Genomic DNA, 20,940 nt, shown 5'->3' on the forward strand with positions numbered 1-20,940 from the left:
CTCACTGTCAGTTGTTCCGCCTGTGCAATATTTCTTTTTCTCTTCATTCTTGCCTTCTTTCAGTTGATAGTGTTTATCATTCCATTTTGCTCCGTATTAACTTGGAAATTTTTCACTGTTTTACTCTTTTTTTTAGTAATTGTAAGACAATTTGCCAGAAAAGGTCCTGGTTAAACAACAACAACAAAAAAGACAATTACATGCATTGGTGACTGACCAAAATCCAGTGTTTATGGAGTTTTTCACTCTTCCATTAATACTATTCTTTTAGTTGTTATAGTAAAGATTTCAATGAACATTTCCAACTTAGCAAAATCCAGTATTTATTGATAATTATGACTTCCTCCTTGATGACCTTAGACATTGACACTTTTACTTCACTTACCCCCCTCCAGATTTATATGCCATTATTGTCATTTTCTAAACTTCTCTCTGTTTGAAACCCCAAGTGATAGTATTTTTATACAGTTGATATCCATGTGCTACACATCACTGTTGTGTTTTTTTCTACATCTCTGATCATCCAGGTGGGATCATTTTTCCTCTGCCTAAAGAACATTCTTTAGTGTTTTCCTTCAGTGTGGCTCTGCGGTGAGAGATTCTATTGGGGGCAGGGGGGGTGCATGTGCATGCGTGTGTCTGAAATATCAATAGTTAACCTCATTCTTCGTATATTTTAACTTAGTATTGAATTCTACTTGGCAATTATTTTATTTCATCACATCATAGACAGCATTAAGTACGTAATTCTATTGTCTTTTGGCTCCAGTTGTTTCTATCTAGAAGTGAGCTATAAGCCTGCCCATTGCACTGGTGTGTAATGTCTTTTTTTAATTTCTGGATGTTTTTAAAATTTTTTTCTTTTCCTTTGATTTACAGCAATTTTATTATGCTTCATCTAGGTGTGAGTTTATTTATCTTGTTTTGAGTTCGTATGGACTTCTTGATTCTTTGGCTTGGTGTTTTTCACTGGTTTCAGAGCTTAGGCTATATAATACTGCCCTAGACTGAGGGGAGCTTCTGAAGGCTTTTGAGGGGCATAGGTGATTAACTTTGTTACTACTACTAATGTTGAAAATGATCACTGCAGTTTTTCATGGAGTAGGCATTACGCCAAACATTTAATCTCTTTTCGTCTTTACAATTCTACGATCGAGAAATTATTATGCCCATTTTACAGATGGGGGAATCAGGGTTCAGAGTAAAGTAACCAGCCTGAAGCCACCGTCAGTAAGTGGCAAAGCCAAGATGGGAAGCCAGGTTTGTCTGTCTCTAGTGACTGTGGCGTAGCCACTAGCCGCACGTGACTATTTAGGTGAAATTCAATAAAATTTAAAATTCAGTTCCTCGGTCACACAGATGTGGCCAGTGGCTTCCCCTTTAGACAGCGGGGGTGTAGGGCATTTCATCACTGCACAGAGTCCTGCAGGACGGTGCTGCCCCTTAGCTCGGTAACTCTCACGGGACTGTGAAGGGTGTACCGGAAGGAAGTAAATTGGAGGCAAGGAGGCCACATATTACAGCCAGAGGTTGAGGCCGGTTATCATAGCCAGAGGTTCCGCTGCCTGGCCTGAGGCCACGCACAGGGCAGCTCTCAGTACGTCTCTGGATGGGTGCCCAGGGCCTGCTGGATGGCGGTGACATGGGGAACAGAACTAACAGGCTCGGGGAACAGGGAGGCCATTCAGTGGCATGAGGAGCAGAGAACAAAGGGAGGGAGCCAGGCCCAGAGAGCCGGGCTGATCTTCCCAGGGGGCCCAGCCAGCTGGAGGTGCTTCCTAAACTGCCTTATGAAGTGCTGGCCCCACCCTGCTCAGAAGAAAGCTCTGAAGCTCTTTTATCACATCCGTGTGACCCTTCCTCTGAAGTTGTTTCAGCACAAAATCCTCTCACTCCGGAGAGTTTGCCTCATTTCCTGCTGGTGGCTGAGCCCCAGCCCAGCAGGTGCTCAAAACATGTTTATTGTTTAAAAAGGAACTGAGCAGCTGCAGGGTCCTGTAACAGCCAGCAGAGGGTAGCAGCGAACACGCCCAAGCTCACCCAGAGTCGCCAGTGGCCAGGCAAGGGGAGCGAATGGCAGTGCCCCCACCCCCACCCCGCGTAGAACGTCTTTTGTAGGCTGCAATTCTTTAATAGCCATTGTGTATCAAGCCTCCCAGAGCGGCAAGAGTGCTAAAAGTGGCACCCACAAATAGTTACAATTAAAAACCCAATAGTACCAAGTACCCATGAAGGGCCAGTTACTTACAGTAGTGGAATGATGCTGTGTGGTGCCTCTTCCCACCCACCTTCTGCAGGTTCCAACAATGCCTAGCACACCTAGAGAGCCCTCACGGAGTGCTGGCACTACGCTAAGCATGCTTAATCCCCACAGTAACGCTTCAAGGAGGGGAATAGTATGGCCGTCCCATTTGACAGATGAGGACGTTGAGTCCCTGAGCAGTGAAATGACTTCCCCGAGGTCATCCGGCTTGTTAGGGACTGAGCTGGGAGTGGAGGGTGGGGTGCAGAACCTGGCCTCTCGCCCAGGGGACGGTGCCTCTCGAGCCCACCTCCACCCTGTGCACGCCTGTGACCCCTGCCACATGGGCTGCAGCTGTCCCTGCCCCTCTGGGACCCCCCCCATGGCCATTAGACCTCCTAGAGGGACTTCCCCGAGTGCATTATGGCCACATTAGCAGCAAGCACACGCTTTCATCATCATTTCAGGTTGAAGAGAAGCTTCAGGAGGATTCCAGAAGGAAATTGCTTCAGCTGCAAGAAATGGGGAACAGAGAGAGCCTTATTAAAGTCAATTTGGAAAGGGCAGTAGGTCAGGTAGGCATGCTCCAGAGCCCCCCTCGCTGGCCCACGTTCCCTAGTGATTCTCTGCACCGAGCGGCAGCCTGAGGGAGGAGGACAGCCGAATGACACCACGGCTGTCCTCCTCCCGTTCATCTCCTGGCAGAGGCTTTCTGCGGCTTCTGGTCCCAGTGGACGTCACTAAAGAGGTTTCTCCTGCTGGGAGGCTTCCCACCCTAATGGTGTGCCCTGATGGAGCAGCCAATCTTGGCTCAGTGCCTGCCCAGTTAACCGGGTCCTGTGACCCCTATGGTGTTTCTAGTACTTTCTCCCCAACATTTTTTTTTTTTTTTTTTGAGACAGAGTCTCACTTTGTTGCCCAGGCTAGAGTGAGTGCCGTGGCGTCAGCCTGGCTCACAGCAACCTCAAACTCCTGGGCTCAGCGATCCTACTGCCTCAGCCTCCCGAGTAGCTGGGACTACAGGCATGCGCCACCACGCCCGGCTAATTTTTTGTATATATATTTTTAGTTGGTCAATTAATTTATTTCTATTTTTGGTAGAGACGGGGTCTCGCTCAGGCTGATTTCGAACTCCTGACCTTGAGCAATCCGCCCGCCTCGGCCTCCCAAAGTGCTAGGATTACAGGCGTGAGCCACCACGCCCGGCCCCAACATTTTTTGTCTTCACATTTGCCGCAATCTTTCTTCCCCTCGGGCCCCAGCAGATGTCACAGTCGGGGTCTATAATGAAGTGCCACTTCTCTTAATAAGGCAAAACCCAGGGTGTCTACAGTGCGTGCTCAGTGGAGAAGTTCCGGGCGGGGGGCGAGCCACTCTGCCCCAGCTGGTCTGGAGGCGCCATTTCTCGGAAGCTCTGGCCCAGGACGGCCCAGTGGCCCTCCCTGTTACACGTGGCACAGTCGCCAGGGCCAGAACGTGCAGAGATTCTGCCAAAGGCTAAGCGAGAGCAAACAGGGAACCAAGCGGGAGGGCATGACCCTCCAGAATACGGCCACCAAGGGCAGCCCAGCCTGGACTCCTGCACAAGGGACCGTCTCCTTGGCAACCATGGCTCCAGGGGAGCCACAGACGTTTTGCGTATGTGTGTGTGTGTGTGTGTGTGTGAGACTGTACTCTACTTCTGGGAGGGAAGGTCCACTGTGTCACTCATTAGATTCTCAAAGGGGTTTGTGAACCACCAAAAAAGATTAAGATCCCTCTACAGCACCAGCCCGGCTCCCAAAGCCCTTCCATGTGCTACCGCCAAGCCTTAACCAGGCAGTGTGACTGGGGCTTTGTCCCCACCCACTGAAACTCAAATGTCCACCACTGTCACCCCCAGTGTCATTCCAGGCGCACAGAGGTGACGCGGTGGACGGGGTCTTCAGGACGCTAGGGCGAGGCACACAGTGGCTTTCCAAAGAGAGAGCGTCCTCCTCTCCCCAGGCCCCGCGCTGACTGCATAATTTCCTCGCGCTGACAGCCTCAATATTTATCTCGCAGTCTGGTGCCGACTTAGCAGGAGCGGAAGAGCGCTCTCGGCCCCAGACTTCCCACTGGATAACTGGCAGCCAGTGGCTCTAGCGAGGGCTGAGACATGTGTGCGCGCTGGCCGCAGGCATGGCCGGGCGAGGCGGGCCCGCCTGGAAAGTAATTAAAGCCTGCTGCTCTCTTTCCCCCCGGCCTTTGGTCCACTTCTGCCACGTCCGGCGAGCGGCGGAAGTTCCGATGGCACAGAGCCACCGCTCAGGCCCGCCTGCCGCGCAGACCCTGCTAGCAGCGTCTCCCGCGGCCCCCGCCTGCCACCTCCCGCGGCCCCCTGACACTGTTGCCCTCCCTCTGCCGCAGCTGGAGCACTTCAGGAGCCAGGTCATCAAGGCCACCTACGGGCGGGCGAAGGTGGTCCAGGACAAGGCCATCACCGACCAGCAGGTTAGTCTGCCGCCCTCGCCGCGCGGAGCCTCCGCTGTCTTCCCCTTCGGGGATCCGGATTCCAGACCCCGGGAGCATATGCTTCTGTTTTTGTTGGTGGCACATATTTTTCACACTGTTGCTACACCATAAAGATTTGTTTTGATTTTATGGGATTTCCTGGCTTTTAAAGTAAAAGCCAGTTAAACTCCCTTGAAATGTTTCCACGAAAATCAAATTAAACCATCCAGGCTCAGTTCCTGTCCCCAGACATGCACGTTTGGCCCTCGTTGGCGCAGCGAGGGGAGGGGCTGTCTCTTCACAGCCGGGGGGTTCCAGCGTGTTCTTTCCGCCGACGGCAGGCAGGGTGGACTGAGAATGAGTTCTCATTCCTCTCTCCAAGCCTCCGTGTCAAAGACAGGTAAGAAAACACGCCGTGGGCGGCTCTCGCCAGACGTAGGAGAGCCTGAGCTTCTGTCTGTGAGCTCACGGCACCGAGCCCAGCGTCAGAGTCACTGCCGCCACGCAGGGGCCCGGAGCAAACTCACAGGCCTTCGCTCTTGAGAATAATCTCTGGTCCTGGGAAGTGTCCTGGTGACAGGCCTGACGTCCCCCCTCAGATCCATCACCAAAGCATGCCGGGACTTCCCTCATCCCCCGCTCAGACGGGACTTAAGTTGCCACTCTCCAGTCCCCTCCTCCCAGAGCCACCCTGTATTTATATTTTTTTTTTTCCCTTTTTGTTTTCTCACCAGTTATTAGAGAAGATTGCCCAGGTCACTGAAGACAACATGAACTTTCAGCAGAAAAAGTGGACACTGCAGAAGGAGAGCCAGCTCAGCAGCTGCAAGCAGGAGCAGACCACCGAGGACATTAAGAAGCTGAAGATGTCCCTAGACAGCTGCCAGGTGACCTCTTCCTACACCTCCCACAAATGGTCCTTTTGTATAATTTTTGTGCCTCTTATTTGGGAAACTGTCCAGGTTTCGTGGAGAAATGGTCAGCTTTTCTATCCACTTTTTCTCTTGTTGGAGAACAGAAAACAAAGGACCTAAAAAAAAAAAAAAATGCCTCCCAGTGAACTTGGGGCCTGAGCATGTTCATGTATTGACTTGGGAGGCCCCAGGCCCAGTAAACAAAACAAAACAATTTTTTTAAATCTCTTATGTTATTTTCAGAGAAACCAAAGTAATATTCCTGCACTGTATCTGCATTTTCTCTTTTGGTCCAGCAGCAAAAGGTCGTTCCTACCCCTCTTGCATGGGAGCAGGGAGAGGGGGTCCGACCACCCCCTGCCCCGCACTAACATCCAGCTTATGGGTGCGGGCAGCTGCCTGTGCTTTCCCTAGAAGCCTGCAGCTCCGCTTGGGGCGTCTGTGTAGACGCTGGCTCGTCAGCGCTCTCAGACCAGGAAGCCACGCTCTCCTACCGCTTGCGTGCTGGTCTCGGCAGCAGTTTTCATGAATGGAAGAAGTTTGGTTCTCATTTCACCCTAATTGCCAATGGCAATTTGGCTTTGGGGTTGCATATTCCTAAAAGACGGTTCACTCTGACCATCAGAAGTGCAGATTTGAGTGCGAAAAATAAATAAATAACAGCTGCCAAAAAAAAGCAAAAAAAAAAAAAAAAAAAGCAAAGAAACCCGGACCATCCCAGGCAAGCCCGCCCGGGGCACTGCCCGCTTCGTGCATGGTCCAGTTGAGATCGTCGTCCCTTGCAGATCACGTCGGGTGCTATTTCTGCCCGCGGGGTCCGGCTTCTCATAACTCATCCCTTTCAGGCCTGCATGAAGCTGGCGTGCCGCGGCAGCAGCCTGCGGAAAGAGGTGGACCTTCTCCAGAAGCTCCAGGTGAGCCCGCCTGTCTCGGGGCTGCAGAAGGCGTCGCTGGACATGCTGAGCCTCCCGCTGTCCTGGCTGGAGGACACCGAGCAGCTCCTCCGCGACCTCGGCATCCCGCTGCCCAGCTCGGACAAAGGTTACTGGGGCATTTTCTCCCGTGGTTGCACGGTTCTGAAATGTCGCGTGGAATCCCACCGCGACGGGACAGCTGTTGGGGAAGGCGCCGTGGGTGCGAGGCCAGGTGCTCCCTCCTCCAGGCTTGACTTTGCTTCTCCGCTTGAGAAGTGATTTTCCATGGGAAAAAAAAAAAATGCACAAGTGGGACACGGTCACTGGAGAAAAAGGGAACGTGACAGAGGCAAAAGGAAAATGAAATCCCCAACCAAGCTAAATTCTCTCTCTCAGCAGAACTGCTGTTATATTTTGTAACTTCCAAGGCATTTCCCTATGGAATTAGCTGTGTGGTCCTAAGCAAATGACCTACCCTCCCTATGCCTTGGTTTCCTCACCTGTAAAATGGGATAATACGGAGTACCTACCTCTTAGGGTCATTATGAGGCTTGAAATGCATTGATCTGTGTAAAGCACTTAGGATAGCCCTTAGTGTACAATAGGCATCACTGAACGCTTATCGATTTTTTTAATTTTGCAAAAAGTAGTGTCGTATTGCACCCAATTTTCTTTGGTTTTGTTCGCAGTTGTATGTACGTCATCAGGGGGCCTCCCCCGTGTCAGTACACACAGATCTGCACGTTATCGATGGCAGGTATCGAATGCCACCGTGTGGTGTGTGCCCGCATTCATGTCGCCAGTCCCCTACACAGGCATCGAAGTTGTTCCCAGTTTGCCACACTCATAGACGGTGCTGAGAGGCACATCCCTGCACATGCCCCCACACTCCGTGCCTTCATTTCCCTAGAGGTGGCAGGGCACGAACGACTTCCGCTGAACCGAGACTCACTGCATGCTTGCCGGACGCCAGGCCCTGAGCAGGGCAGGGATGTCGTGAGGTCAGGAACCAGGGTCTCCAGGCTGTGGGTGTAGGGGCGTTGCCTGTAAAACTCTCCCAGCATTACCGTACATTTTTTATAATAAAATGCTGGGCAAAAAACAGGCACTATCCCTGCCCTCGTAGAGCTATGGTCTCTGGGGGAGGGCTGGGGTGGGCATTAATGGCAAGATCACTCAAACAAACGTAAAACTTGAACAGTGGTAATCGCAATGAAGAAGCGCAGAGCTCGACCAGGTCAGGGAGGGCGGGGCATCTGCAGGATGCATAGGAGTTGTTTGCCAAAGAGGGGGCAGGGAGAACTCTGGGCAGAGGGAGCAGCGAGGTGGTGGAGAGCAGGGAGCATGGAGAACTCAGGCGCAGGGGTGGGGCAGGCCGGGGAGGGAGCTCCCGGGGACCATGCATGCCGGGGCTGGCAGGGCCCTGGGAAGAAGCTCTGCTCTCCCCTGAGAGCAGCAAGAAGCCACTGGAAGGTTTTAAGTAAGGAGCTGATGGAACCAGTTTGCATTTTGAGACAATGGTCTTGGTGGCAGCTGGTAAATGCCCTGGGAGGTGGTCAGCGTGGAGGCCGGGGGGCCCAGCTGGGAGGCTGCCGTAGGGCTGACGTGGCCACAGTCGGGCAGGGTGGGGATGAGGGAAGAGAGAAGGTTCTGGGGCGCTCAAGGGGTGAATACACAGGCCTCAGTGGTGGCGAAGGAGAAGGTTGGAAGGGAAGTAACAGGGAGGGGACTACACGACCTCTAGGTTTCTGGCACATATAAAAGGGCAGGTGTGGTTCCTTCGCTCACATTTGAAGTGGGGAACACAGGACGAGGCCCAGGCTGGGGGGAAGCTGAGCATGAGGTGCCGGAGAGACAGCCAAGATGGGGCGCCAAGAGGCAGCTGTTCCCTGGGTGTCTTGTCTGGAGACAGATGACAGCACTGTGTCCCCAGCACCCGGACGGCAGGTGCCACACAGTGGGGCTCATTGGGATCTGCGGGGGAGGACGGAGGGGTGACTAAAGCCATGGGTGTGAGTGGTATCACCTAGGAAACAACCTAGGAGGGTCGTTTCAGTTCTTCAATCTTGAAGAACCACTAGGACTCTGACCCACGTTTTACCCGATTTCATATAAGCTCAACACTTGCATGAAAGGGTCGCATGGGAGGCAGAGGGCCAGGGCCGCAGCTTAAGGAACTCCAGCACTTTGAAACTTGCTGCTGCTCCTTGCCAAGTCTCCCTCGGAGAGGCCGCGTGGCTGGGACATTCTTGCAGCAGCAGATAGGAGTAGAGGAGGGACCCTCAGCTCTGCCGCACCCCCGGCTGGATGTCGCCGGAGGATCCAGACGGCGGTGTCAAGTTCTTAAAAAAGAAAAAGCAAGATGAATTTTCACGTACGGGCCTCCCCCTCATCATGTCACAGAGTGTTGCTGTTCTCGTAATCACGGCCGAGTCGTGAGCGTACATGAAATGGGTGAAACACGCACCAGAGTTCTAGACCGGAAGTAAAACAAAGACAGACCACGATCTCTACCCGGGGATGGTAGGGCCACGCTATGTGTGCACTGTCCCCTTGCGGCTCCCAAGGCCATTTTTGCAATGATAGCCTTTGCCTGTAAATCTAACCATATGTTAACGTAAAGAAATGTGGGTCATAAAGTGGAGCAGCCAGGCCCGGAATTCCAAATAGGCTGAGGAGGACTGGTTTTAGGCAGCATTTCTCAGACCCACCGTTTTTTGCTCCTGACTTCACAGAGTCATGAGATTTGAGGACCATCAAACAGGTCTCTGGGCTGGGCACGGTGCTTGACACCTGTCATCCCAGCACTATAGGAGGCCGAGGCGGGGAGATCACTTCAGGCCAGGAGTTCAAGATCAGCCTGGGCAACATAGCGAGACCCCACCTCTACAAAAAAAAATTTTTTTAATTAGCCGGGCGTGTGGCACACACCCGTAGTCCCAGCTACTTGAGAAGCTGAGGCAGGAGGACTCCTTGAGCCCAAGAGTTCAAGGCTGCAGTGAGCTACGATGACACTACTGCACTCCAGCCTGGGTGATAGAGTACGGCCTGTCTCAAAACAAAAATCAAAAAAAATTTTTTCTGCAGAATCTGCAGAATCCCTCCTATGTTAATCTGCACTGTGGATCCACGGGAACGGGGTAAGGAATGAACGCAGTGTTTCCACGATACCGGTTTCCTGTGCTGCCCTTCCCCCTGGCTAACGTCTCTGGAGTAATGTGCTGGAGACCACGTGTTGGCGAACAGTGGTGTGGACTAGGGGGTCCCTGTATTCTCTTCCACTGCACCGACCCCTGCCCAGAGCTTCCTACACGAGGAGCAGGAGGCAGGCGGTGTTGCAGACGATGATGATGATGGTGATGATGATGATGGTGATGACGGTAGTCTCCGTTCATTATTGAGCACGTATATTCCAGATGCCCTCTCAGCGCTTTACATACGTGGTCTCAGTTCATGCTCACAATAGCTCTACGAGGCAGGGCCCATCATCTTCATTTTAGAAATGAGGAAACTGTGGCTCAAAACTTTTTATAGCTGGCACTGTGGCTCATGCCTGTAGTCCCGGCACTCTGGGAGGCCAAGGCGGGAGGATCATTAGAGGCCAGGAGTTTGAGACCAGCCTGAGCAAGAGCGAGACCCCGTCTCTACTGAAAAATAGAAAAATTACCCAGGTGCCATAGCAAGCTGCTGGCCAACACAGGCCCTCCCGTGTTGGTGGTTCCTAAGAGAAGGGCGGGAACCACGGGTTGTTTGGCGGCTCCTGGGTACTGTCACTGCGTTGCGTGTGTACCTGCACAGTGTGCTCTCAGCCTCCCTCCAGCCCAATGTGGGAAATACCGTTTCTGTCTTCAATTGGAAGGTGGGGAAGCTAAGGCTCAATAATGTTAAAACCATGCACAGGGTCACACCACTGGAACGTGGCGGTGTCAGGACTCAGACTCCCGCTGTGCTTTTCCTGGGACCCCATCCTTCCTCTGAAGATCCAGCAAGGTACCAGGGACGTGCCCGATTCCCAGAGGACAGGCTCTGTGATTAACACAGGCACAGACAAAGCCAAGCGTTTTCATTCCCCGAAGTAAACCGCATCTGCTCACACCCCGGGCCTTCTCCGGTAAAGCCCCATGTGCAGTGTAGCGTGATGGGCCTGGGTTTGGACTTCAGGGACCAACTGCCCACGCTCGGATTTCGACTCTGCACTTACTAGTTGTGTGTGCAAGTTACTTGATGTCTTCGTGCCTCCATTTACTTGTTTGTAGGACGGGCATAAAGTCTCACGGGGCCATTGCGAGACCCGCATGACGTGACACACACACAAATGGCAGTGCCCGGATCACAGCGAGCCCTTCGTAAATGGGAGCTGCTATCGTCGTCAGCCTCAGATACTTGATTTAATTTGGCCTAAACGTGGGTGGCAACCAGATAGTTCTGTGCGTGGGCAGCGCGGCTCGATTCGCTCACGCCCAGGTGACTCCATCTGGAATGCCTGCCCCATCCCCCCTCGGCAGCGCTGGGCTTACTTAGCCGTGAGCGCTCGGCTGGGCGGAAGCCAGAAGAGCCCTTCCTACGCCTCCTTGTTAGAGGCAGGACAATGGGCCTGGTGTCCCGGCTGCCAAGTGGCCGGGCTGGGACTCAGTCCAAGCCCCTCTGACTTCAGAGCCCCTCACCTCACCCCCCGGCCACCACGCTACCTGCCTTTGAGAACATCCTCCTAAGAGAGAGAGCACGCAGCAAGCTGGGTCTGTAAGTCCTGAAACGAAGCCCGCAGGGGAGTCCAGGTGGTGGGGTGACGTCAGGAGCGGCCCAGAGGGTGAGGCCTGGCGGGGCTCGCGTGCGTGCGTGCTGCGTCTGGTGGAATATCTGCTGCGAGGTCCAGCTGGGAAGATGGGGGACACCTGAGGGGGACCTTGAAGTTCAGCTTCATGCCGCCCCCGCCGCTTTCTCAGGCTTCACTTGATAAAGGAAAGAAAGGACCTTTTACATTTTTCTTTGCAAGCTCAGTTGTTTGTGTCTATTTCTGCAAGACTTTGTTACAAAAAAAAAAAAAAAAGGCTTTCCTGCATACCCCAAAAACCGCTCTTTCTCAGACATCCCGGATACATAGTATCTTTCAATGAAAAGAAAGCAAAGTTCAACACAATATGCTTAGTGTGCTCAGGTTTGGGGGGTTTTTTTGAGACAGAAAATTTAGTAGGATTATAACATATTCTTTTTGAGACAAGGTCTCACTCTGTCACCCAGGCCAGAGTGCAGTGTTGTGACAACGGCTCACTGCAGCCTTCAACTCTTGGGCTCAAGCGATCCTCCTACCTCAGCCTCCCAAAGTTCTGGGACTATAGGTGTGAGCCACCACACCTGGCCGTCTTCTGTTTTTTAAAAATGTCAATATCTGACCAAAAGAAAAATCTGGAGAAAGAGACATCAAACTGATAAGATTATTATCCCAACAGGGTGGGATTGCATAGGACCTTTACTTTCATTCAGTAAAGGTCAACAGTCGTTCATTCAGTCGTTCAACAACCATTTATTGAGGGCCTACTGTGCGCCAGCCACGGTGCAGGACACTGAAGGTGCAGTGGTGAACGCTTCCCACGTTGTGAATTTCTGTAATGTCTGGATTTCTTGTAATGAGCACGTACGGCTTGTGCAACCACAAGTATGATGAAGACTTGCTCCTTCTCCCAAAGAGCAAAAGGCCCTTGTGATCACGGTTCATCATCTACTCTAGAAACACGACCGGGCACTCGCTCTGCCCCTTCAGCATCCTCAGCTCCGTTCTCCCTTTGGTCCTCTTTGGAACCCAACCACGATTCGACCCTTCCCCTTGGGTTCCTGGGTCACAGCTTGCAGCTGAGCAAAATCCCAGACTCATCACGGCTGAGCGGCCGCAAACCCCCCTACTCGCCAGGTCCTATAGGCCAGGCCAGCGTCAGCCCGGCCATCTCGCCTCCCGCCACCTGAGTGTCCTTGCAACGCCCCTCCCCCAGGGCCCCCGTCACGTCGGCCCGTCCACCCCTGCACTCGCAGCTCCAGCCGCTCTGGAAAGAGAATGGCAGGCCTGGGTCTGATTCTGATTCTACCACTTAGCAGCTCTGCAGCTTAACCCCGCTGGGCTTCTGTCCTTTCACCCACGAACGTGAACGCACTTCCCGGAGGGGTGTTTATAGTGGAGATTAGAGAATGCGAGCCAAACTCTCGGCCATGGCACCCGGCACAGAGCGGGTGCTTAATACTTGGTAGCTGTTATTATAATGCTCTATTCTCACTCTTCCATGCTGGAAATTCTCAAAAAGTTGCATTGTTGGAAAGCAAGACCCCAGACCCCAGTGAGTTCAACTCCTTTCCTTTCTCTTCCACCCCTGTCTCTTCCTCCTTCCCCCATCTCCCCCTCCAGGTCCTCCTTCCAGATGCAGCCCTTCTCTCCCCTGCATCTCCGCTTCCCAGGGGACCTTCTGCACAGGATCCTGAATGGGCAGCTCCTCGCTGTGGCATCCACAGCCTTTCTCTCCCTCCCTTTGCTAACGTGCATTCGAGATGGCTCTAGCGTCTAGAATTCTTCCCTGGAACCCGAGGCTGCCTTCACTCCTCCTCTGTTGCTCTCGCTCCCGTGCCCGCCCCTGAGCGTGCAGAAGTGTGCTGCACCTCTGTCTCCACTGCCCACTTCCTGCTTTGGCTCTGCCAGGCGACTGACTCGCTGCCCCGGCCCGCCCAGCGCATCCCCTGGGCCTGTCTCTGCCCACCCCGCACGCTCGTCCTCCTCCTCCTCCGAACCCCCTCGCCCCTCCGCTCTGGCCTGGTGCACCCCCCTATCCCCAGAGCTTGCCGGTTTGTCATCAGCCCCTACACCAATTCCTGTCCCTACTGTGAGTCAGCCCCTGGTCCTCCCACCCCCGTCTCCTCCTTCACGAAGAAACTTCCCGTGGCTGCTCCGGCAGCCTCGCAGACCCGTGTCCAGGCAGGGCTGTGGGGAACGCGGTGCGGGGAGTGCAGCCAGGCAGCAGGTGGGGTCCCATCAGGGGCCACTTCCACCCAGAGGGAGGGGCTCTGTCCCCATTCACATAAGGACCCTGGATGGGCTGCACCAGCCCTGCCACCCTGCATGTCCAACTCCCTGAGACCACCTCTCCCGGAGTCCTGCCGACATCTCCATTCTGCAGTCTGACACGGAGCCGGGGCCTCCCCTCGCACCCCACTCCGCCTGCCTCCCTCCTCTGTCCGGCAGCAGGGCCACCATTCTACCCCAAAAAGCCTTTCTCTCTCATTCTTTCTTCTCGTCCCCGCTCCCCCCTCAGCGGAGCGTCAGCGCTGCCTGCCCGGACGCCCTCGGGCTCGCGGCCGCCCGCTCAGCGGAGGGGCCTTTACACTAGGGCACGTCCAGCCACGTCCACAGACATTCTTGGCTGTCACAGCTGGGGCGGGGTGAGTGGGGTGCCCCTGGCATCTAGTGCGGAGGGGCCAGGGACGCTGCTGAACACCCCGCAAAGCGCGGGACAGCCCCCCAGCGAGGAGCTGTCTGGCCGGACACGTCAGGAGAGCTGCGGCGAAGCAACCCCGCCAGCCCCTGCCTCCCTCACGCAGCACGGCTGTTCTGGAAGCACCCTTCCTCGGGCCATGCTCTGCTCAGTCGGCAGCCGGAGTAGCAGCGACTCAGACCCTGGAGTCGCACCGGCCGGAGCCAAGTCCCGGCTCAGCCGCTGGCCAGCTGCGCGGCGTCGGGCAGCCACACGGCCGCGTCTGTAGAACGGGGCGGTGGTCGGGCAGTAATGGCTTAGTGGAAGGCCGGGCACACACAACCCACTCAGTCCTTTTCCGTGGAGCTTAAGTCAAGTGTCCACTCTCTGGGCCGCTGCTCCAGGCCTCCCCCTGCGTGACCTCCCTTCTACACCCCTGCACCGTCGGCGCCTCCCCTCCCGTCATCGCTCTGGCCCAGCCAGGCGCAGCCCCTGCTGACGAGCTCCGTGCTTCCCTGATCCCCACCTGCCGCTGCCCTCCGTGTGGCTGTCCTGTGGCGGCTGTGACAAGTCACCACAGACTCAGTGCCTCAAAGCAACACCTTGATTCTTTTGCAGTTCTGGAGGGCTGACAGGGTGTCAGCAGGGCTGGTTCCTTCTAGAGGAGAATCCGTTTCCTTGCCTTTTTCAGTTTCTAGAGCTTCATTCTTTGCACTCCTGGCTCGTGGCCCCTTCCTCCGTGTTCAGAGCCAGCAATGTGGCATCTTCAAATCTTATACTGGGTCCACCCAGCTCATCCAGGACAATCCAGAACTTAATTCACATTTGCAAAGTCCCTTTTGCCCTATAAGGTCACAGGCACAGCTTCCAGCAATCAGGAACTCGACACCATTGGGGGTCATCGTTCAGCCTAGCACGTCCCCTAGTCTGCAGCCCCCTGTCCCAGCGCTCTGAATTCTGCCTCCCCAGCAATGCCCACACCCAGCGGTCCTCCACCAGGCGGCCTTCCTTGATCACTCCTGATGAATGGTCTCTCCCTCCTCTGAGAGCCTCACACTCCTTACCTCCTTCAGCAGCTGTTCGCATGCTGCCTGGGGTCACTGCCCTTTTCCTAGCAGGCATTTAGACCTTGTCTCTCAGGCTGCATTGCGAGCCCCGGGAGGGCGTGGCTTTGGACCATGCCCACACTCAGCACCATGCTTTGCACGCAGTGGACGCTTAGTAAATAGGTATTCTGTGGATGGGTTTTTATTTTCCACCTCCAAAAAAGAAGGTGGATGTGAGCCCAAGCAAGGCTTATCAACTATTTTAAAAACACAAGTTGGATGGCAGCTCATGACTCCTTGATGGGACGGAAGCCTTTGTCCACCTGGCTACAAGCTTTGTTAAGACATTATTTGGAAAGCAAAGAAGTTGGATTGAACTGATACTTACCTTCTTCCTGCTTCTCTTTTTAAAGGGTTCTCTTTGTATCTGACATGTCTTCTGGAACAGTATAAAAAATTTATGAGCCAGATCCAGGAACTTCAGGTAATTCTTTTAACTTACTTTTTTTTTTTTTCCTAAAAGTTCATTTCGGCTCCTGTTGTCATTTATATAACATGGTGCGTTTGAAAGGCATTTTTTTCTGTGTCACGATCTCAGTCCACATCCTCCAATAGGTAAAATGATTTCTCCATTTGCACACAAAGAGATGCAGACAGCGTGGCTAAGATCTCCCAGGAGGATAAGGACAAAGACAGGGTGCCGCCCCTGTCTGGCCTCCTGGGCTAACCACAGCGCTTGTTGCCCTCTGTCAAAAGCCCAAAAGGCTTAATAACATCAGCTCTTGAAAACTGTGCTTATTCAATGCATTGGAAGAAGTACAGCTATCCACAGTACAGGCAGCAGAATCACCAAAAGAAAAGAAACATTCTAGAGGCAAATGATCTTTAGGGATTGTATCTTCTGATAGCTATTGCCACAATAATGCTGTATAATAAACAAGCACAAGACCTCAGTGGCATTCAGCAATTACTATGCGCTGCTCACATGTCTGGGGCCAGCAGCTAGGAGGTTCTGCTGACTTGGGTGGGCTTGCCCCCTTGTCTGGGTGTTGGCTGGCCTTTGGCTGATCTAGGCTGGCCTCCGCTGGAGCAATTGACTCTCTGCTACCCGTGAGCCAGGGTGTGTTCTCGTGGAGACCGCGCAGTACAAGAGAAGGCAGGCCCAATCACATAGCGCTTTTCAATCCTCTGCTTGTGTTATGTCTGCCGACATCCCATTGGCCAAAGCAAGTCAAGGGCTGTGTCCAGTGTCGGGGGCGGGGTAAGGGCAGGCGGCTGCAAATGACATAGCCGTAGACCTGGACAGCGGGAGGGTGAAGAATCAGGACCACCATGCCAAACAACCACAGAGACCTGAGTCTCTAGGGATTAGCAAACTTTTTCCATAAGTGCCAGATAGTAAATGTGTTAGGCTCTGCAGACCAAATTCACACCTGTTCAACTTTGCTATGATAGAACAAAAGCAGCCTTAGACAAAACTTAAACCATGATGAGCATGACTCTGTTCCAATAAAGCTTTATTTACAAAAAAGTCAGTAAGCCATATTTGGCCTGTGGACTGTAATTTGTCAACCCCTGGTCTAGTCCATTCTCCATGTTTTACAGATACAGACATCGAAAGGGTCACACAGTTAATTGACAAAAGAATCAAGACAAACGCTCAGGTCTCCTGGCTCCTAGCTCACTGCTTTTACTCTCACGCCCAGCAAATAATAACTAATAATTTGGGCCACCATTTACTGAGCACCTACGATGTGCTAACCACTGTGCTAAAAGCTTTCCATCGTCATCTCTCTTAATCCTTACAACTCTAAGAGGTGGATACTATTATTACGTTCATTTTCTAAATGAGGAAGCATCTAGAATCAGCTAGGGCTGGGATTCCAGCTAGATCCAGAGTCTGAATTCTTAACCACTATATTCTACTGCTACCCTACCCGTAACTAAGACTAAATGTAGTTTGTCTATGTTTTTAAGAAAGTTTTGTGCATACCTCTGTCCCCTGAAAAGCAAACAGTTGGTCAAGATATGTGGAAATGACTCCTTAGCTAGGCCTGTCCCCCATGAGTGTCAGTTTCCTTTTTCTCATTTTAGGTCAAGTTCAGCCGTTCTCAGGAAACTCAGCAGTCTTTGATGCAAGAAAAGCTGCTGGAGCACCTGGCGGAGAAGCAGAAGCTGAACTTGGAGAGGCAAGAGCAAGAGGAGAAGCTGAAAGCCAGAGTCAAGCGGCTGATGGAAGAGAAGGAGGTGAGGTGGTCCCCGTCGTGTACGTTGCCACGGGAAACCGACGCCATGGCCTTTTCTGTGGGAGATTGAGGGCATGTGCTTAGGTAGAGACATCTCAGCAACTCCTTGCCGAGTGCTACGGAGCTAAGTTAATTCAACAGGGTGAATAATTTGGGAGGATTTAACATGAAGCTCGAATTCTAAAACTCACAGTAAACCAACTTGAAAAGGTAGGATTAGTGAAATTTTAGAGGAGTGGTACCTTATTCATCTATTTACAGAGGCGGATTTTACAAACCCGAGTCATTGCGGCAGGCCTTGCGTGTGCAAGATCGACTTCAGATTGCAAATTTCAGTCTTTTGCTTTCTCTTCCTACAGCTCAGGGAGAACAAATGGCCAAACTTGCCACTTACTTTTCTAGAAACCAGGCCAATTCGAAGATACCCGTGACTCATCGGGATCTGGTTGAGATGCAGGTTCTGACTCAGCAGGTCTGGGCCGGAGCCAAGAGTCCCAGCAGGCGGCCAGGTGGCGCTGGCACTGCCAGTCTGCAACCCCCAGTCCCTGACAGCAAAGGCTTAGAGGAGCTTTTCCCAAAGCTGCTTGATAAGTAGTTTGTCTGTGTTTTTAAGAAAGTTTTGTGCAAGGCCTCGTCCCCTGAAAAGCAAACAACTGATAAAGAAATGTGGAAACGACTCCTTAATTAGTCCTGTCCTGGATGATTTGTTACAAACAGATTCTTGGCCCCCACCCCAGACCCCTTGAATCAGAATCTCTGGACAGGGCCAGGAAGCTGCATTTCATAAGACGGTTCTCATCACCATCCCAGAGTTAGCCTTTCCTGATATTCAGGGACCCGTCGTGAATTTCACTGTCCTCAAGGCCACCATCCTAGGTCAGGGGCTCATGACTTTGGCTGCACTCTTGTCATTTAGGAGATTAAAAAACACTGACGCCCTGCACCGATCCCCCCACCCCCAGGTTCTGATCTAACCGGGGTGAAGGTGTGGCCCGTGCTCTGGGATTTGCAAATGCTCCCAGGTGACACGACGTGCAGCTGTGGCTGAGAACCATTGTCTCGGCTGGATGTGGAGTGTTGATTCGAGTGGCGCCCCTCCTCCCACCCACTTCCAGACAGCAGCCCCCAGATCCACTGGGCCCCACTCTCCTTCCCTGGCACCTCCTTTCTTCCCCCGAGGAGGACCGGACCTGCCTCCTTCTCTGTCTTTTCCCAGCTCCACTCGGTGACTCCCAACGTGGACCACCTGTCTCTGTCACACTCGCCTGCTCTCCAGACCGGCCCAAACCCCTGCCGCTTTCATTTCCTTTCTCAATGTCGTATCAGTCACCTCAAGACATCTCGCTCCTCTCCGCCCTCTTCTCTGCCTCTCCCTCTGCCTTTCGTGGAATGAAAGATTAGAAAGGGAGAACCACTTGACCGGAATCATGTGTCCTCTGTACAATATTAATGGTAGCCATAAATCAAGCTGGGGACATTCTGAAAAGCAATTAGAAATAGAAGAGGCCAGCACCTTCACCAGGAAGAGCCTAGAAATCTTCACTGTCTTCACAAAACACTCCACCTGTGTCCTCAGTCCCTTCTGATTAACTTCTCCCTTTAGCATCGGCTTCCCACGTGACTTATTTTCTTTATTCGATCTTGGACCGACCTTTTCCATTGCCGGGGTCTGGTATTCCAGCCCCGCCATGCCGAACACCGAGGTGGACTCCAGCCTGGGCTTCCCAGATGCCTGTTGACGTTGGTTCTGGCAGAGTGAGTTTCAAGAGCTGGTTTTAAGCCCCCTTTTAAACACACAAACCGGCCAGGAGAGGTGTCTCATGCCTGACACTCTGGGAGGCCAAGGAGGGAGGATCGCTTGAGGTTAATGAGTTCAGGAGCAGCCTGAGCAAGAGCCAGACCCCGTCTCTACTAAAAATAGGAAAAATTAGCTGGGCGTGGTGGTGCACACCTGTGGTCCCAGGTACTCGGGGGAGGCTGAGGCAAGAGGATCGCTCAAGCCCAGGAGTTTGAGGTTGCAGTGAGCTATGATGACGCCACTGTACTCCAGTCGGGGCTACAGAACAAGATTCTGTCTCAAAATGATGATAATAATAATAATAATAATAAACACAAACCCCAGTGCACCCCACGCCCTTGCAGAGGGAGGCAGTAACGTCGGGTCCCTGCCAGATAGACTGTGACACTCGAGAATCATCCTTCCTCAGACACTGTATTCATCAGCTTGGCCCTGGGGACTCCTCTGAAGGTGACGTCTAGGACTCAGTGTCGGGCGCCAGGACTTTAAGTGAATCCACCTTGTACCATCTGGCACCCCTCCCCCACCCTTTCTAAATATACACATGTCTAAGCTCATTAATTAGGCTTCCTCTCATGATCCTGACTTGTTTGATGACTTTGTTTCAATGGTAAAAAAAAAAAAAAGTTCTGAGTTCCTTGATCAATCTAGGCTTCTTTTCTTATTACAATTTATTAACAGCAGTCACTTGATTTGTGCACACAGCAATGCTTTAGATCAGAGGTTGGCAAACTTTTCCCATAAAAAGCCCAACAGTAAATGTTTTCAGGTTTGCGGGCCATGCTATCTCTGTTGTGACCGCCCAGTCCTGCTGTTGTGCAAAAGCAGCCAGAGCCAATGCACAATGAGTACAGAGCGTTCCAATAAAACTTTATTTATAAAAAACAGACAGTGGGTCGGATTTGGTCTGTAGGCCATAGATGGCTAACCCCTGGTTTAGAACATAAGCTTTAGAAGCAAATGGGCTGGGGTTCTAATCCCTGCTTCATGATTTTAGTAAATTGGACAAATTTCTTAACCTAAGCCCGTTTCCTCCTCTGCAAAGTAGGGGACGCGTGGTTGTCATTCGTTCCGGTACTGTGCCAAGCATGCCATGCTCATCGTCCCACGTACTCCTCACATCAACCCAGGGGAGGAAGCATTATTACTGTCCCCATTGTACAGATGGGGAAACCGAGGCCTCTCTAGCTAGGAAGGATTGACCCAGGGCTGTAATCTGGGCCTGCCGACTCAGAGCCCAGGCTCTGAGCTCCCGGGCTGTGCTGCCCACATTCTCTCCAGGGGTGTGGTGAGGAGTGAAGAGGTGAGCCACACACTGCCTGGCAGAGTCCGCATTCCTGCCATGGCAACCTATGTGTATTAAGCAGCGGTCATTGACTTGCAGGCCTTGGAGGAAAGCGTCACTCTAGAGAGAAACAGAGCAAAGGAGGCGATACAGGAAGAGCAGACGCGAGCCCAAGAGTTGCAGAGTCGCTTAGCCCGCCAGAAGGAGGTACACAGCTCGGGGGGGACGGAGTGGCTTGAGCCCAAATCAGGGCCCTACGGCTGGGAAAGATGGCTCCAGGGCTCTAATCTGGGCTGTGCTCTGAGCTCAGGGCTGTGCTGCCTGCAGTCTCCCCAGCGGGGGTGCGGTGAGGAATGGAGAACTAGCCACACGCTGCCTGGCAGAGCCCACGCTCCCGCCACGGCACCCACGTCTGCTAAACAGCGGGCGTTGCCTTGCAGATCTTGGAGGAAAGCATCACGCAAGAAAAAAACAGAGTGAAGAGAGCATTACAGGAAGAGCAGTCGAGATCCCAGGAGCTGGAGAACCGCTTGGCCCGCCAGAAGGAGGTACGCAGCTCGGGGGACAGAGCAGCT

At 52.9% G+C, this 20,940-nt stretch overlaps 1 protein-coding gene across 6 annotated transcripts in view; it reads left to right on the plus strand.

Moving 5' to 3' along the window:
* The window catches only part of FHAD1 (forkhead associated phosphopeptide binding domain 1), a 119,075-nt gene that overhangs the window by 59,695 nt on the left and 38,440 nt on the right, over nt 1-20,940 (plus strand). For 5 of the 6 annotated variants that reach the window (XM_020281623.2, XM_020281617.2, XM_075994253.1 and 2 more), the window contains 8 exons: nt 2,710-2,817; nt 4,631-4,714; nt 5,449-5,601; nt 6,474-6,669; nt 15,450-15,520; nt 17,131-17,283; nt 20,465-20,572; nt 20,806-20,913. In XM_020281623.2, the coding sequence (XP_020137212.2) occupies nt 2,710-2,817; nt 4,631-4,714; nt 5,449-5,601; nt 6,474-6,669; nt 15,450-15,520; nt 17,131-17,283; nt 20,465-20,572; nt 20,806-20,913 (981 nt within the window). The remainder of the gene's footprint in view (nt 1-2,709; nt 2,818-4,630; nt 4,715-5,448; nt 5,602-6,473; nt 6,670-15,449; nt 15,521-17,130; nt 17,284-20,464; nt 20,573-20,805; nt 20,914-20,940) is intronic. The other variant, XM_075994257.1, reaches the window with a different exon arrangement.

The sequence above is a fragment of the Microcebus murinus genome, chromosome 2 (genome assembly GCF_040939455.1).
Source record: "Microcebus murinus isolate Inina chromosome 2, M.murinus_Inina_mat1.0, whole genome shotgun sequence".
Taxonomy (NCBI): domain Eukaryota; kingdom Metazoa; phylum Chordata; class Mammalia; order Primates; family Cheirogaleidae; genus Microcebus; species Microcebus murinus.